The sequence below is a fragment of the Pipistrellus kuhlii genome, unplaced genomic scaffold (assembly GCF_014108245.1).
Source record: "Pipistrellus kuhlii isolate mPipKuh1 unplaced genomic scaffold, mPipKuh1.p scaffold_m20_p_10, whole genome shotgun sequence".
Taxonomy (NCBI): domain Eukaryota; kingdom Metazoa; phylum Chordata; class Mammalia; order Chiroptera; family Vespertilionidae; genus Pipistrellus; species Pipistrellus kuhlii.
Genome location: NW_023425405.1, coordinates 16,082,224 through 16,098,601, shown reverse-complemented (window position 1 = coordinate 16,098,601; position 16,378 = coordinate 16,082,224). Strand labels below are relative to the sequence as shown.

General features: G+C 44.8%; 1 protein-coding gene across 8 annotated transcripts in view; it reads right to left on the bottom strand.

Moving 5' to 3' along the window:
- The window catches only part of CALD1 (caldesmon 1), a 186,323-nt gene that overhangs the window by 67,410 nt on the left and 102,535 nt on the right, over positions 1-16,378 (bottom strand). For 5 of the 8 annotated variants that reach the window (XM_045576937.1, XM_045576930.1, XM_045576945.1 and 2 more), the window contains one exon: positions 2,780-2,992. The exons of the other annotated variants lie outside the window; for them this stretch is intronic. In XM_045576937.1, the coding sequence (XP_045432893.1) occupies positions 2,780-2,992 (213 nt within the window). The remainder of the gene's footprint in view (positions 1-2,779; positions 2,993-16,378) is intronic. 8 annotated transcript variants of the gene reach the window in all.

Sequence of the window (16,378 nt, the reverse complement as noted above, 5' to 3'; positions counted from 1 at the left end):
AGAAACCCAAAATATTGACTCAATAAGTCTTATTAGGGCTTTGAGAAAATGAGAAAGGTAGTGGTGAAAATATTAGACTACAAGTGACAGGATCTCTCAATAATCTTATTAGAAACTAACTAAGTAGCATCTTTGAATTCTAAAGAACTGAGGAGCCATTCACACCTGCTCCCAAAGATAGCATGGCTCTGTGTAGGTTTTGACATGCAGGAATTTTAATGCGCCTCATTACACACACACACACACACACACACACACACACACACACACACCACTGCCAATCCTTCAGTTGTAGGTAATGACACTGATAATTATCTGATGCAAATGAAAAGGGAATTATAATTCATTCTGTTGAGCACCTGCTTTGGCATTTACCCTACTACTGCTTTCAAAGCAAAAGATACAGAGGCTTTGTGTGTTCAAATGACGCAAATGAAAAGTGTGAACTTAGATGAGCTGTTTTGTTTACCTAATAACAGGAAACTTAAAGAAGGTATTTTGAGCATTAGTACCATGCTGGAAACTGAAGGTCCAAAGATTTGAAAAGGTTCCTGCCCACAAATAAATTACCATCTATTATGGAGAGAACAGGCATGCTCACCACTAACTTCAGTGCAAGGCTAATAATAGGAAGATGGACAAGGTTTATTAGCATGGAGAGAAAAGAGGAACTGAAGAAGGCTTAGGAAGGTAGCATTTGATCAGGGCCTTGAAGGACAGAAAGGAAGTCAGAAGCAGAAGAGGTAGATAGAGCTTTTCATCCCCCCAGACACACACACACACTCCCCCCAGACACACACACACACTCCCCATCTCTTCACTCCCATCGACTCTACCCACTCCACCAAAACTTCCTTAGAATCCAACTTCTGCATTGAACAGTTCAGAATCTAATCTTGTTTGATGTCTCTATTTCCAATGAAGAAACCGAGGCATGTGGGGTGCTCCTCACGTAAGGAATAGAGGGAGCCAAGGAATAGAGTTGGCTTGTACATGATGCCTTTGGGAAACAATGAGTGGCCAGAGGATGGGGCGTTCAGAATGGGAAGAAACATTAAAGGCAGATTGTGGAGAACTTTAAATACCATATTAAGAAGAGTGGGCTGTATCCTCAAAGGTAGAAGGAGAAGGCGGGGGCAGCAGGGACAGGTCTGAAAAGGGAGAGAGACAGGCTGGGACCAGGTGAGAGGCAACTGCAATTGTCCAGATGGGAGGCAATGACTGTTGAAATTCAGAAAATGACATGACAGAGTGAGCCCAGAAGAGTGAGAGAGACACGGAGAAAGTACGGTGACATAACCACGGAACCACAGGCATGATGGGGTGGGGGGGAAATTGGAACCGGGGGGCGGGGGGGGGGGGGGAGAGAGAGAGAGAGAGAGAGAGAGAGAGAGAGAGAGAGAGAGAGAGATCTTTTCCTAGAATTCCAGGTTCTTGTTTACCAAGTGTGTAGCACCAGGAAAGCCTTTCATGTACCATGTGCCTCAGTTTCCTCACTGGACATGGAGGCATTAAACAAGATCTTGAACTGTTCCATGAAGAACTATTGTAGGTTTCCCAGCACGTTTTGATGCAGTGGGTAGCGTGGGTGGATAGAGAAGGGGTCCCCAGGGAGTGTGTGGGGGTGAAATGGGTGTGATTGGAGAGTGTAGTGGGAATGAGGCGCTCTAGATCCCAAAATCACCTACCTAACAGAACATCTCCTTTTTGGAACTGAATTTCTCGTAACATTAACTTTCTAACAGAATCCCCCAAACAAACAAAAAAGCCCAACTAGTTCGATAGCCACTGAATGACACAGATAATCTCTCAGATCCCTTTGAGCTGACCACAGAAACTGGTTATCCGAGAGATCTGCTAACACAGTCGATGCGGGCCTCGTTTTTAAGACCCTGTCCGTGTGTTCCTCTGTTTATTTGATTAACTGCTGCACAAATGCTGGAAACAACTGGAACAGCAATTGTCATGCTGAATCTGTGCCAAAATTCTCAGAAACGGGGAAGATTTACTGAAAGGCCACTTGGTGTTCTTACTCTCATGCTTGGTACCTTTTTCCAAGACAGTATGTTTTCCAAACCTCACAAGCGCCAGTGTGAAGAGGTGCCTTGCCTACGAGTACAAAAACACGGCTTCCCTGCTGACTGCTGTCAGGCTCCGGGGAAGCTGAGTTACTGCTCTGGGTTCCGTTTCCTTGCCCATAGAATGAGACAGCCTTGCAGCAAACAGTCCTAGAGGCCCCTTCCAGCTCCAACATTCCAGGATTTCATGATCCTAAACCTCGGAGCCTCTTATCTGAGCAATTCCCAGATCAATAGCATGTGCTCTCAATCTCTCTTGGTCACAGTCAGATGGCCAGTATATTAAGGGCTTTGGGCTGTTGACTTTAAGGATTGGGCAATGTGTGCTCTAGCCAAATCAGAGTCCTGCAAATGGATCATTCTGAGCAGAGGGCTCAGGTCTAAATTAACAGCAGATCTTCAGACACACAATGCTTTGTGGGCCAGTCTCTGGCGTAGAGAAACCCTGTGCCTAGGTAAAAGCCCCTGTGAAGGTCTACAAACCCCCATAAAAATGGAAACCTATCGGAACAGCTGCAAAGTTTAGACCAGAAAGTCTCATACAGGTTCTGAAACTTACGTACACCCTGCCTCCCTTTGCCTGTTGATTTCTCTACCCCTCCCCACAATTAAACACAAATTTTTCTTTTACAACAATTCCTTAAAAAAAAAAAGATTTTAAAAAAGAGAAAGTTAAACCAAAGAGGCGGATGAACACTCACTGGGAGAGCGTGGCCAGGCTGCGTCTTCCCTTCGAACCGGATCCCCTGAGCATGTCTGCAGCTGGAAGGGGCGGAGGTGCTGGAGGTGCGGAGACCCTCTGGCGGTCAGGGTGGGGGCCGGGCCCCATGAGGTGCCATGTTATCTGGGGCTGAAGTGCCGTGTGCAGGATGCTCCCGTGTTTTCCCTTTGTGTTAACACTTTTTGGTCTGTCCCTGTGACGAAAGTCTGGGCTTGTCCTCTGCCAAATCTACTCCTCCCCACCCTTCCCTCAGCATAGGATCATCAGAGAGCTGATTGTTATTTTTTACTGTAATCTCTCTAATAGAAGCCCATCCCGTTTAGGGAACCAACTGCTCGGGGGATTTCCAAAATGTTATGACGGGGTAGTAGGGGCCAGGATCCCCAGCAGCTTTCACGAGGAAGACTTTCTATGATTAATTACAATGAATTATCCCAAGGCAGAGAGAACTGCTTATAGGAAAAGACGCTGATCCATGTGGAAAATAGGGACCATGGAATCACTTGCCTACACATCCAGTGCTGAAGAGATCAACGGAAGTCAGCCCACCGAAAAGTTCATGGGGTGCCGTTCTCAGGCCCTCAGTCTGAGCTCTGTTCTCAATTAGCATGGGTGTAGGTGGCTTCCAAAGCAAACAGTTCCCACTGAGAGATCAAATCTGAAAAACTCCTCTTATCCCTTTTTTTTCCAGGGAAAGACGCATGAGCCGAAACCAGTTTGGCTCAGTGGATAGAGCGTCAGTCTGCGGACTGAAAGGTCATGGGTTCGATTCCGGTCAGGGGCATGTATATTGGTTGAGAGCACATCCCCAGTGTGGGGTGTGCAGGAGGCAGCTGGTCGATGGTTCTCTCTCATTGACGTTTCTAGCTCTCTATCCCTCTCTCTTCCTCTCTGTGGAAAATCAATAAAATATATTTTAAAAAAAAGATACATGATATAAAAATGCAAAGCAAAGGCGAAGGGAAGAAGAGAGGCTGCCCATCTGTGATAAGCTGGGTTATATAGGCCGTGGGGGTGCTCATGTCCCTCCATGAAATGAGGGAGGCAGCCTGCCTGGCATATGTTGCAACAGCAGCCCAGTCTGCACCCAGGGCGCTCTGCTAGTAATCTCATCAGCCACGCTGGGCAAGGGAGCCTGGTCAGCAACAGCGTGGAAAGCAACCACATTTGAGCCCCCAAGAAAGGGGTGGTGTTGGCTCTACCTGGAGATGACACTCATCTGGGCCTGAGTTATGGATACATTTCTTTATCTCTAACACGCAATGAACAGACTGGTGCTGGGGCACCGAGCTGCTGACGGGACTGGCTTTCTGTCAAAGGAGAGCAACTCAGCTCTTCACAATGGAAGGCTGAGATGGTCCTTTTGGGGAATAGCTGGAGAAGCAACCAGCTTCACACATCAAGGGCCCCTTCACGGAATGAAAAACATCTTCGAGGGCTCCAGCTTTGTGTCACAAACGAGGATCCAGAAGCACAGAACATTAAACCATGTGCTTCACGTTATGGGGAACTTCAGTAGCTCCTCCTCGCTCAACGTAAAGAAGTTTTATTTAATTAGGTAAAATGCTCTCTTCACTTCAACGACCTAGAACATTTTGGTTGTTTTCCTACTTAAATACTAGGCTGTCATCACAGTCATAGTTTATAGAGTAAACACGACTTAATGAACCTCAGAGTTAACTATTTCAAGATATCACGATGCACATCCACATTTACATATCTTTTTGATTATGTATAGTGTCATTCAACATATACTGACTACGTAACGTAAAGGAGACACTCACACTCACTGACTTGGCGTGAGTTTACCCGCTCCAGAGCTGAGCTAGAAACACGTGTTAAGACATCTTGCGACTCTCCTTTCTACCAAATTTTGCCCATTTCATTTTTTCCCTTCAAAAACCTGAGGGGCTTGCTGTGGCAGGCAGAATAATGTTCTCCCAAAGACATTCATGTCCTCACTCCCAGAGTGTGTGCATATGTTACTTTACATGGCCAGAGACTTTAGACGTGATGAAGTCAAAGGCTTCGAGGTGGAGAATTTATCCTGGATTAATCCAGATGTGCTCAATCTAATCACATGAATTTTCAAAATCAGAGAACCCTCAGGCGTGGTCTGAGGCAGATAGGACTACCCGGATAGAAGAATGGCCAGAGAGATACACCCCTCACTGGCGCTGAAGGCGGAGGAAGGGCCAGGAGTCCAGGAGTATGGCAGGATCTAGAAGCTGCAAAGGCAAGGGAATGGTTCTCCCTTAGAGCCTCCAGAGAGGAATGCAGGCCCGCCCACACCTTGATTACAGCCAGCAGACTGTGCTGGACTGGTAACCTTTACAGCAGGGGATAACAAGCTGGTGCTGTTTCTTTTAAAATATATTTTATTGATTTTTCACAGAGAGGAAGGGAGAAGGATAGAGAGCTAGAAACATCGATGAGAGAGAAACATCGACCAGCTGCCTCTTGCACACCCCCCACTGGGGATGTGCCCGCAACCAATGTACATGCCCTTGACCGGAATCGAACCTGGGACCTTTCAGTCCGCAGACCAACGCTCTATCCACTGTGCCAAACCAGTTTCGGCAACAAGTTGGTGCTGTTTGCAGTCACCCAGCCAAGGTTGAAGTGACTTGTTCCAGCAGCGATAGAAAACGAATACATTCGCTTATGGGGCTCATTTGAACACGGGAACACACTTTATCTCCCGATCCCTCAGCCCCTTCCAATCCTGGGGTGACAAATGTAGTTTGGGCACATTCAAAATAAGCCCATAAGATCGTGTGAAAAATTCTGTGATTCTTTCAGGGCAGTCAGATTTTCCACCTCCCAACCTCCACTACCACTATCACACACATACACACTTCTTAACTCGCCACAGAGGAGGGCAAGAATTTAGTAACTTCAGCTACTGTGCAGGCATTCAGGTACTAAAAGTATGCTGATGGCCAGCTGGATAAAGCACCCACCAAGTGACTGTCCAGGCCGTAAGGACAGGGGGAGGGAAGTCCCAGGCCCCCTTAGTTGGTCCTTTGTCATTAAGGGAATGAATACATCTGGGAAGTAGCTATCTGCCTTCAGGTTGAGATAACAAAACTCATGGGTGTCCAAACTCATGCTATCTGTCAGGGAACTGATATAACAAGAGCAGAGAGAAAGGCCCTAGCCGGTTTGGCTCAGTAGATAGAGCATCAGCCTATGGACTGAAGGGTCCTGGGTTTGATTCCAGTCAAGGGCACATGCCCGGGTTGTGGGCTCAATCCCCAGTGTGGGACAAGCAGGAGGCAGCTACACTGGAGAGGCAGGGGATAAGAGCAGGCTGGAGTGGGCCACGGCTTCTAAGGAGCCCCTGAGGTCCGCTGGCTGGGGCGGAGAGGCAAGGCGAGAGAAGTTAAGAAGGACATATCAGAAGGTAATTTGTGAACAGTGTTCAGATCCTGCAGAGACCGACAGGCGTATGTGCTTTCATTGTGTAGCACAGTCAGGTGGGTGCTCAGAGTCCCGCTTCCAGAACTGTCTCTGAGAACTGAATCAATGATCATGTACTAGCACCATGAACAACTGGGCCCATAATCCTTCAGCAAGAGGGTAGGTGTCACACATATGCCATTTCAGGACTGACTAAAGGGGAAACGGGCGTCTGGGCCACTCTCAAATGACTCACAGCCCGCTTCCTTTCTGGATATTTTGTCTAATTTCTCATCAAAGAGATTCTGAACCAGGAATGTTTGAGGGAGGTCAGTGAAACAGAAAGAAATAGCTCCCACCACGGGGTGGTCCTTCATTAATAAAATATGATGAAAAAATAACTTTCCTTCATGGAGGTAGGAGTCTGGGCCACATGATCTGTTCCAGACTTTATCGTCTGCAGTGGTGGAGGACAGCTTCCACCTTGGAGCAATTCCCTAGGGAGCAGAGAGGTATGTGGGAAGTGCCCTCATGCGCTTAACACACACACACACACACACACACACACACACACACACGCTTACCTCCTACAGAAACGCAACTTACACCCAAAGAAAATCTACTCAACAGTTCAAGTAATTTAAACACATTTTGTTAAAAGGCTGTTAAGGAAAAATTTTCTTATAAAGAAATTCATAGACTTTATATTCTTAGCATGAGGCAAAAGACCTTGCCCAGACAACTGCTCCCCATGGGCTGAATAGAGATGGAGGCGAGGGGCTAACTATAATACATAATGGAGGCAAAACCTCTTTCTTCCTTTCCTTGGCCCTTAATCATCTTCCATGGCTGAAGACGTCTCCCTCTCTCCCCCCGTCTCTGCCTCAGGCACTGGACATAATAATTGAAACTGTATTGTGGTGTCCTGTGATATTGCTTTTCCAATGGGTCCTCCTAACAAGTCTTCTCATGAAATCCTCCTCCCTTCACCCATCTCTCTGTGCAAGAGGACAGATGTATCTCTTTCTTCTTTCCTTCCTCTCTTCCCCCATCTTCTCTGCTATTGTCTTCGTGGTTTCAATGTGTGTTCCTTTAGGAATACGTGGTGGGCTGGGAGGGGTGGAGGAATGAATGTGTGGAGAGTCGTTGCTTATCCCTCATCTTAATGTCCCTGTGCCACCCCCTGTCCTTGGCCAGAGTCCTTAAGACGTCTGTGGACACATTCTCTGAATCATTCTTTGCCTGGTCTTTGTCTAGGCCCGTAACATGTCTCCAGTTGCTCTGCTGTCCTATCTCCCCTACAATGGTGTCCGTGATTTTGCCCCAGCATGCTCCCCCAGCAAGTCCTCTAGATAAGTGCTGTGGAGGATCCAAAGATAAGATCAGACCTAAACGGACATATAGTATTCACAAATTTTAATACAAGACAGAAAATGGCCATACTCTGAAAGCAGGAGAGCTAAAGGGCTTCACTTCAAAGTGACATCCTGTTACCAACGTGCCAGTGTTTAACCACCTTTATGCTAATGTATTCTGCTACCGAACTAGACTTCCCATTGCCGAAATAGAAATCTACTTATCTCTGTTATGGCCACAGGTATGAAGTCATCCTTTAGTCTCATCGTTTCTAGGCTTGATGCCAATGCCGATTCTCCGTTCTTTTAATACCAGCCTGAAATATAACAACTCTCCCAGCGAGAAACCAAAACTGGACACAATGAAGGCTGACCAAGGTTGCCTGTGCCTGGACGAAGTCCCGGTGCGGCCCGCCATGTTCCTGTTCACACAGCCTACCATCGTTTCGTACTGACAAGAGCATCGTCACAGAGATCATTCATTCACTTTTGTGCTGAATCCAGTTTTTTTTTCCTACTTAATTAGTCTATTTCCAGTATTTATCTTAAAGCAACTTTTGTTGTTATTATTTGCCTTTAAGAATAGAGAACGTCCTACTGTTTAGAGGCCTATTTTCCCCACTCTCCCACGATACTCTGTATTGCCTTTGTAGTGTCTAAGCTCTTGGTAACATAAATAGAAAACTGAGGGGCACATACTCTGATTCCAAAAAGGGAGGACACACCTTTTAAAGAGCCCCTCCCTGAATTTCAATCCGTGGGAAGTCCAATGATCTATTTGAGGCGACATAGAGTTCAAGTTTCCAGACTGCACCTACACTGTGCTTATATATTTTTGAGGAAGGGGATCCTATCTTACTCATCTGAGTGACCCTCTCTTACCCCTGTTAGCACAGGGCCTGGTACAGAGCAGGCCTTCTGTACTGGATGTGCTCCATCAAGGAATTAACGCACATGGCTTCATGCAAATAATGGCCTTGGCCAAGTTAATTCATTCTCTTCCGGACTGAGGTTAAGAGATGTGAATGGTGGCCTCACCTCACGTTTAGCGGTGGCCACCATTGGAACTGCAGGTCTGAGTGGTGGGTGGGCCTCGGGAGACCACTTGCAGGGGGGTCTGGGGAGTTATTTGCCTTGGCATTGGTCCCTCAGCCTGGCCCCATTGCCATATGTCTGTGAAACGTAGGCTCCAGAGAAGCGGAGGCTGTTTTCTGAGCCCAGGCCAAGCCTCCATGTGCAGGTGACCAAGAGGCACAGAGCAGAGGAGAGAGTCACTAAGTGCTGCTTCACCACAGAGCAAGCATCACATGGTTTCGGGATTGTGCAGGACGAAAGGAATGCATGGCCGCTGTGGAATCTTGAGAGATTGTATCTGTCTCAGGGGCATGAGACAGAGTGACTCAGAGGCCCAGGTCAGGTGGGCCCCAGGGCAGTGGCACTGGAGGGTCCTGCGCAGATGACTTCATGACAGAGGGGGGCGGGGCCTCTCTGAGGCAGGGCCCAGCAGCAGGAAGCTATGGAGATGACACAGGATGGTGGTGTGTGCCATTCATGAGCTTGTGTGAGACAGACTCCCAGAAGCAATCAGAGGAGATTTGTCCAAAAGCATTTTTATTGGGGTTGGGGTGGTAGTATTCCAGGAGCAGGTAGCGCTCAGAGTTATATTATTTATGGGATTACATGGGGTTCCACTGATAGCCAGGGGCAGATTCTAATGGAAGATACATGGGTGACAGCTATTAGATTTCTGTACCTTTTTAAAATGAGATTTTAGCAGAAACCAGTTTGGCTCAGTGGATAGAGCATAGGCCTGCGACTGAAAGGTCCCAGGTTCGATTCCAGTCAAGGGCATGTACTTTGGTTGTGGGCACATCCCCGGTGCTGGGTGTGCAGGAGGCAGCTGATCGATGGTTCTCTCTCATCCATGTTTCTAACTCTCTATCCCTCTCCCTTCCTCTCTGTAAAAAAAAAAAAAAAAAAAAAAAAAAAATTAAAAATGTATTAATGAGGGGATGGTTTAAAAAAAATAAAATGAGATTTTATTTTGAAATCTTTTAAACAAACTCAAAGGAATAAGGAAACTATAACAAACATCTGGGCGCTTACCATCCAGGGTAAGAAAACACCGTTCACTGTCACTGAGCCTGTGTGCTCTTCTAGATCAGTATTTCCTGCTGCCCCCCTGGGAGAAGCTGTTCTTCTGAATCTGCTTTCCGCCCAACCCACTTTCTCTGAATGCTTCTTCCCCTCCACTGCCCCTTCCATCTCTGCTCCCACCCCAGGGGGGCCGCCATCAATGCCACCAGAGTGTGGAGTTGGCTCTAGGATGAGACGGGATGGGAGTGTGGGAGTGGGGTGTCCTTTCGCCCTGTTTTGATGCTTTTGTATTTTTCATGGTGAAATGCAGATTCCCTGATCGATGATTCTACCGTTCAGGCAAAAAAAAAAAAAAAGGAAAAAAAAAGAGGCATTTTTTCCCCTTTCCTAGGCCAAACTTTGAGTCCCAGCATTCCTTTGCTCATTCTTCTCCTTTGCCATACCCTGACCTTTGGTTATAACCCCACTGGCCATCGAACACACATCTTCAATCAATGCAATACACCCTAACATCCACCTAAAGGGAACGTTTGTTCAGGGAAAAGTTTACTGGCATTTGCCACCGTTTGAAGCTTTCTGCCCTTCCTCTTGCGACAAAGATAGTCCTTCTCTTTTTGCCAAGCTCCTTTGCTTCTCTGAACTATAGTTAATTTTAAAAGAACCAGTATCTGGCCCCACCTCCATGAAGTCTTACTAGGCTTGATGGTATTTCTTTGTAATATATCATCTTAGAAGGACAGAGGAGAAGGTTTGAGCCGCTCTTGTTTGCCTGCATGTGATAAATAGTTATGTCCTCATTTATGAATCGGCCCCTCCAACTAACTTGTAGTGAGCGCACTCATTTCTGTATAAACTCTTATAACAATTATTTAGGTCTACTGTCTAAGCTCTTTAAAATCTGGGTGTTTGTTTTTTTTGTTGTTGTTTTTTAACAACTGAACTATTTTTTTTTTTTTTCTGGAGAGAAAAGTTTCTCTCTTGTAGGAGTATGCCTCCATCTCCCCTGCCCTCTAGCTGGAAGCACATCTTCAATACAATGAAACAGAAATAGATTCTGAGTCCCAGTTAAGACAGTACAGAAGTAGACACTGCACTCACCTCCTCCCATGGCACATTGAAAATGACGAAGTTATAAAAACATCAACCTGGATAACCATCTGATCAGAAGTCCCAAAACCAAGGATATAAAGATAAAGTCACATCGAGACTGGTAGGGAGGCCCGGCCCGGGTGGCTCCGGGGCTGAGCGGTGACCAAGAGGTCACCATGTCAATTCCAGGTCAGAGCCCATGCCCGCATTGTGGGCTCGATCCCCAGTAGGGGTGTGCAGGAGGCAGACGATCGATGCTTCTCCCTCATCAATGTTTCTATCTCTCTCTCCCTTTCCCTTCCCCTCTGTCTAGAATCAATAAAAACAGAAGGCAGCTGGAACCCCAGGTGTCCTCTGAAAACACCAGCACACACACTGTCGCTCCCAGGCACTCACCTTAGGCTCCGGCGGAGGCGAAGGGGCAGTGGGTCCAGGGGCGCCTGGGACACACGGGGAGAAACTGAGCTGTGTGACTTCGGGGTGAGGGCTGCCATCATCGCTGTATTGAGCCGCTCTCCTGGGTGGCCAGATCTGAGTCTGCATTAACTCTGTGAATCCCACTAGCTCCACCCTGAGGACTACCTGAGACCCAGCCTACCCAACTTGCACATGGCCCCAGGTTCTTTTGGCAATAACAGGCCTGGGCCCGCATTGCAGTCTTTCTTAAAAAACACTCAAGGAATTCTGACAAGTGCAGGGGGTGTCAGACACATGCAGGGAGAAAGAAACTCAGTTGTGTGGCTTCAGGGTGAGGGCTGGAGGGACAGCTGCCACTGTCCCTATGTTGAGTTCTCCTCCCGTGTGACCAAATATAAATCTGCACCAGCCTGATAAACTCCACTAGCTCCACCCTGAAGACTCCTTGAGACAGCACTCCACCACAAAGCGTGGCAGGCCCCAGGCAAGTGGCAGCTGCATCAATGTTCCCTGCAACATTTTTTTCTTTTTAGTTTTTTAAAATTTATTATTTCATTATTTGTTTTTAAAAATATATATTTTATTGATTTTTTTACAAAGAGGAAGAGAGAAGGCTAGAGAATTAGAAACATCAATGAGAGAGAATCATCGATCAGCTGCCTCTTGCACACCCCCTACTGGGGATGTGCCCGCAACCAAGGTAAATGCCCTTGACCGGAATCGAACCCGGGACCCTTGAGTCCGCAGGTCAACGCTCTATCCACTGAGCCAAACCGGTTTCGGCTCATTATTTTTTTAAATTTATCTTTATTGTTGAAAGTATTATAGGTGTCTCATTTCTTTTCCCCCATTGAAAGGAAGGGAGAGGGATAAACCTTGATGTGAGAGAAACATCCATCACTTGCCTCCTGCACGCACCTCAACTAGGGATGGAATCCACAAACTGGGTATGTGCCCGGACTGGGAATCAAACCTGCCATCCTTTGGTGTACGGGACAATACTCCAACCAACTGAGTCACACTGGCCAGGGCTATCTTGAAACTTCTGATGAGTGGCTTCGGGCCAAGAACTGGTATCAAATACAGATATTAACTTGGTGAACACCACTCACCCAACCTGGTGACTTGATGAGACCCTGACTCACCCAACTCACATTCTGCCCAAGGCTCTGTTCAGCAGATGAGGCTTATGGAGCACTGGCAGTGGCAGATCTCAAGGTGCCTTTGGCTTTTTCTGACCTATCCCAGGTGCAGTACCCCAGCAGTTGGCCTCGGTTAACTATGTGGCAAAAGCCACAAAACAGCATCAGATTGGCATAAAAATATTTATACATCAATGGAACAGAATAGAGAGCCCAGAAATAAACCTGCACCAATACAGTCAATTTATGACAAAGGAGGCAAGAACATACTATGGGGTAAAGACAGTCTATGCAATAAATGCTCTTTTAAGAAAATTGGACAGATATATGCAAAAAAATGAAACTAGATCACCTTCTTATACCATATATAAGAATAAACTCAAAATGGATATAAGACCCAAAGTCATAAAACTTCTAGAAAAAAGATAGGCAGTAAACTTTTGGACATTTCTCTGATATATTGTCTAGCACAGGGCTGGGGGACATTCAGCCCCGAGACATATAAAGCCTGCAAAATCATTTGGTCTGGCCCTGTCAAGGCATTAGGGTGAGTTAATTAAATGTTTGACCTAATATTAGCAGGCTAATTTTAAAAAATATATATTTTTATTGATTTCAGAGAGAAAGGGAGAGGGAGAGAGAAAAACATCAATGATGAGAGAGAATTAATAATAGGCTGCTTCCTGCACGCCTCCTCCTAGGGATTGAGCCCACAACCCGGGCATGAACCCTGCCAGAATTGAATCCAGAACCCGTCAGTCCACATGCCGGCCATCCACCGAGTTAAACCAGCTAGGGCTAATTTTTAGGTTGATATTTTTGTATGGCCCATGAATGATGTTACAAATATCCAAATGGCCCATTCTAGGGTGAGGCAAACAAAAGAAAAAGAAACAAATGGGACTACATCAAACAAAAAATTTTGCACAGCAAAGGAAACCATTAACAACAACAAAAAAAGCCAATCTACTCAATGATGCACCTGGTAAGGGGTTAATATCCAAAGTTTATAAAGAATTCATAGGACTCAACACCCAAAAATCAAACAATCCAATTAAAAAATAAGCAGAGGACCTTAAAAGACACTTCTTCAAAAAGACCTACACATGGCCAACAGACATATAAAAAGATCCCAAATTTCAGTAATTGTCAGAGAAATATAAATTAAAACAATGATAAATCACCTCACACTTGTCAGAATGGCTATCATCAATAAATCAACAAACAGCAAGTAGAGACGAGGATGTGAAGAAAAGAGAGCACTTGTATAGTCTGGAATTATAAGTTGGCGGAGTCACTAGGGAAAACAGTGTGGAGGTTCTTCAAAAAATTTAAGAAAATTATGACTCAGCAGTCCCACTTTTGGAGAAATCCAAAACACTAATTTGAAAAGATATATGCTCCCCTCTGTTTATTGCAGCATCATTTACAATAGTGAAGATTTGGAAGTAACCCAGGTGCCCATCAATAGATGAGTGGAGCCGAAACCGGTTTGGCTCAATGGATAGAGTGTCGGCTTGGGGACTGAAGGGTCCTGGGTTCAATTCCGGTCAAGGGCATGTACCTTGGTTGCAGGCATATCCCCAGTAAGGGATGTGCAAGAGGCAGCTGATTAATGACTCTCTCTCATCGGTGTTTCTAACTCTCTATCTCTCTCCCTTCCTCTCTGTAAAAAATCAATAAAATATATTTTTAAAAAAATAGATGAGTGGATAAGAGAGATGTACATTAGTCATAAAAAAGAATGAAATCTTACCATTTGTAATGACATAGGCGGAACTAGAGAATAATATACTAAGTGAAATAAGTCAGACAAAGATAAAACCTTATGATTTCACTTATCTGGGGAATCTACAGAACAAAATAAATGAACAAACAAAACTGAAACAGCCTTATAGATGCAGAGAACACACTGAGGCCTGCCAGATAAGGCTGGGTGAAATGGTGAAGGGACTGAGAACTATAAATTGTTTACAAAACAGTCATGGGGATGTAAAGCTCAGCATAGAGAATATAGTCAATAATATTGTAATAACTATGTATGGTGTCAGGTGGGTACGAGAATTATTGGGGGATGACTTCATAAATTTTATAATTTTGTAATCACTATGCTTAACACCTGAAATGAACATAAAATAATACCAAATGTCAACTATAATTAATTTTTTTTCTATATTTTTATTGATTTCAGAGAGGAAGCGAGAAGGATAGAAACATCAATGATGAAAGAGAATAATTGATTGGCTGCCTCTTGCACACACCCTCCCCCCTCTAGGGAGGGGGTGTTTGAGCTTGCAACCGGAGCATGTGCCCTGACTGGGAATCGAACCATGACCTTCTGGGTCATAGGTTGAGGCTCAACCACTGAGGCATGCCAGCTGGTTGAAAAAAAATTTTTTTAAGAAATCAATTCTCTCCAGCACCCCCCAAAATAAAACAATCAAATAATGCTTCACAATATAATAGTACTGCTCTGACATCGGTTTCTTGAATGAATGGTTGCTGATGTATGTCCATATAACTCTGGTTCTGTCTCAGTGAAAATAATAATTCTAGGAAAGAAATATATACACGGATATAATTTCTATCCATAGGAAACTGAATCTGGGCCTTTGTGACATACTTTAGAATATAGATTTAATCATAGATACAATTAAACTGTGAAGGAAAATAAGAAAATAATCATGGGGACTTTAAGAATATATCTTCAGTGCAGAGGAAAGGTCAGATCTTCAAAGAGAGTGTATTCATTATAAGTTACAGAAACCTCAACCTGTACCACTCTTGTTAAAAGTATCTAAATATTTCTATTCCATAACCTTATTTTCTGCTGTTTTCTTTATGCATCTGGATAACAAATTTACACATGACTTTTATAGCCAGACTCAAATCCTGATTTTCCCCCCCCTGTTATACCATATAATGTCTAAATAAATATTGATTTCTTTTCTGGGAAGGTCAGATCTGGATGAAAGCATATATTTATTTTATTGCAAGAGAAACAGTCCATTTTGTGCTTTGTCTACTTTGAGTAGACAGTGTTTATTATTTATCTTATATATATGACACTTCGTTAGGTGCTGTCCTATTTTGTAATTAATAGATCCCATGGATCAGTATGTGATTGTGATTTCTATATATGGGTTCAAAAGGAGAAATGGATTCACAGTCTTATGTATCCATTGTTCGTGTATATATAACTTTTCCCACTAAAGTAAACTATAATCTTTTTGCATGCAGGGATGTTTCCTAATAGCTATTTGGCGTCCCATACAGCCTAGAATAGTGTTCCTTTGGCATGTAGCAGATGCTCAATAAATACTTGTCATTGGTTGTCTAGGTTCAAAAGGGACAACAATGGGTAGGGATGCCCAAGAAGGCCAGCTGGCTGGTGCTCCCAGAGGCTCCATGGAGCGGCCTTTTTTGGAATATTTATCATGGTACAGGATGCAGAAGCTCTGCTGCACCAGCAACTGGGATTTCACAGACGCATAAGAGACTGATGTATACATCAGAATGACAAATAATGTCAATAAACGCCAGCTAATTAAGACAGATCACTCTTCAGTGCTCGGAGAACTTTCATTTCCCAATCAGGCACTACCATTGCCCTAGCCAGAATGGCAGAAAGACTCACAGTCATCAGAGTGTGGAGTCAGAGAAAAGGGAGGTGAAATCTCACCTAAGCTAAGGAGGTGAGGAAACATCTCCCTTAGTGGGAGCATACTTACCATGCCACAAAACAGAATAAGCCCTAATCTGGATATTCCTGGATGCGCGGTGCCAACCCTGGATTTAAGAGTTGGCATTAATACAGACCTCATCTACTGGCCCATTCATTCTTCAGATTTATGAATGACATAGATAATTTAGACTGAATGTTTGAGTCCCCCCAAATTCATAGGTTGAAATCCTAACCCCCCCAATGTGTTAATAATAGGAGGTGGGGCCTTTGGGATGCAATTAGGTCATGAGGGTGAACTCCTCAAGAATGGGATTAATGTCTCTATAATCAGAGACATATGAAATCTTGCTTTTTCCCTCCCCACCATGTGAGGTTACAAGAAGACAGCCAAC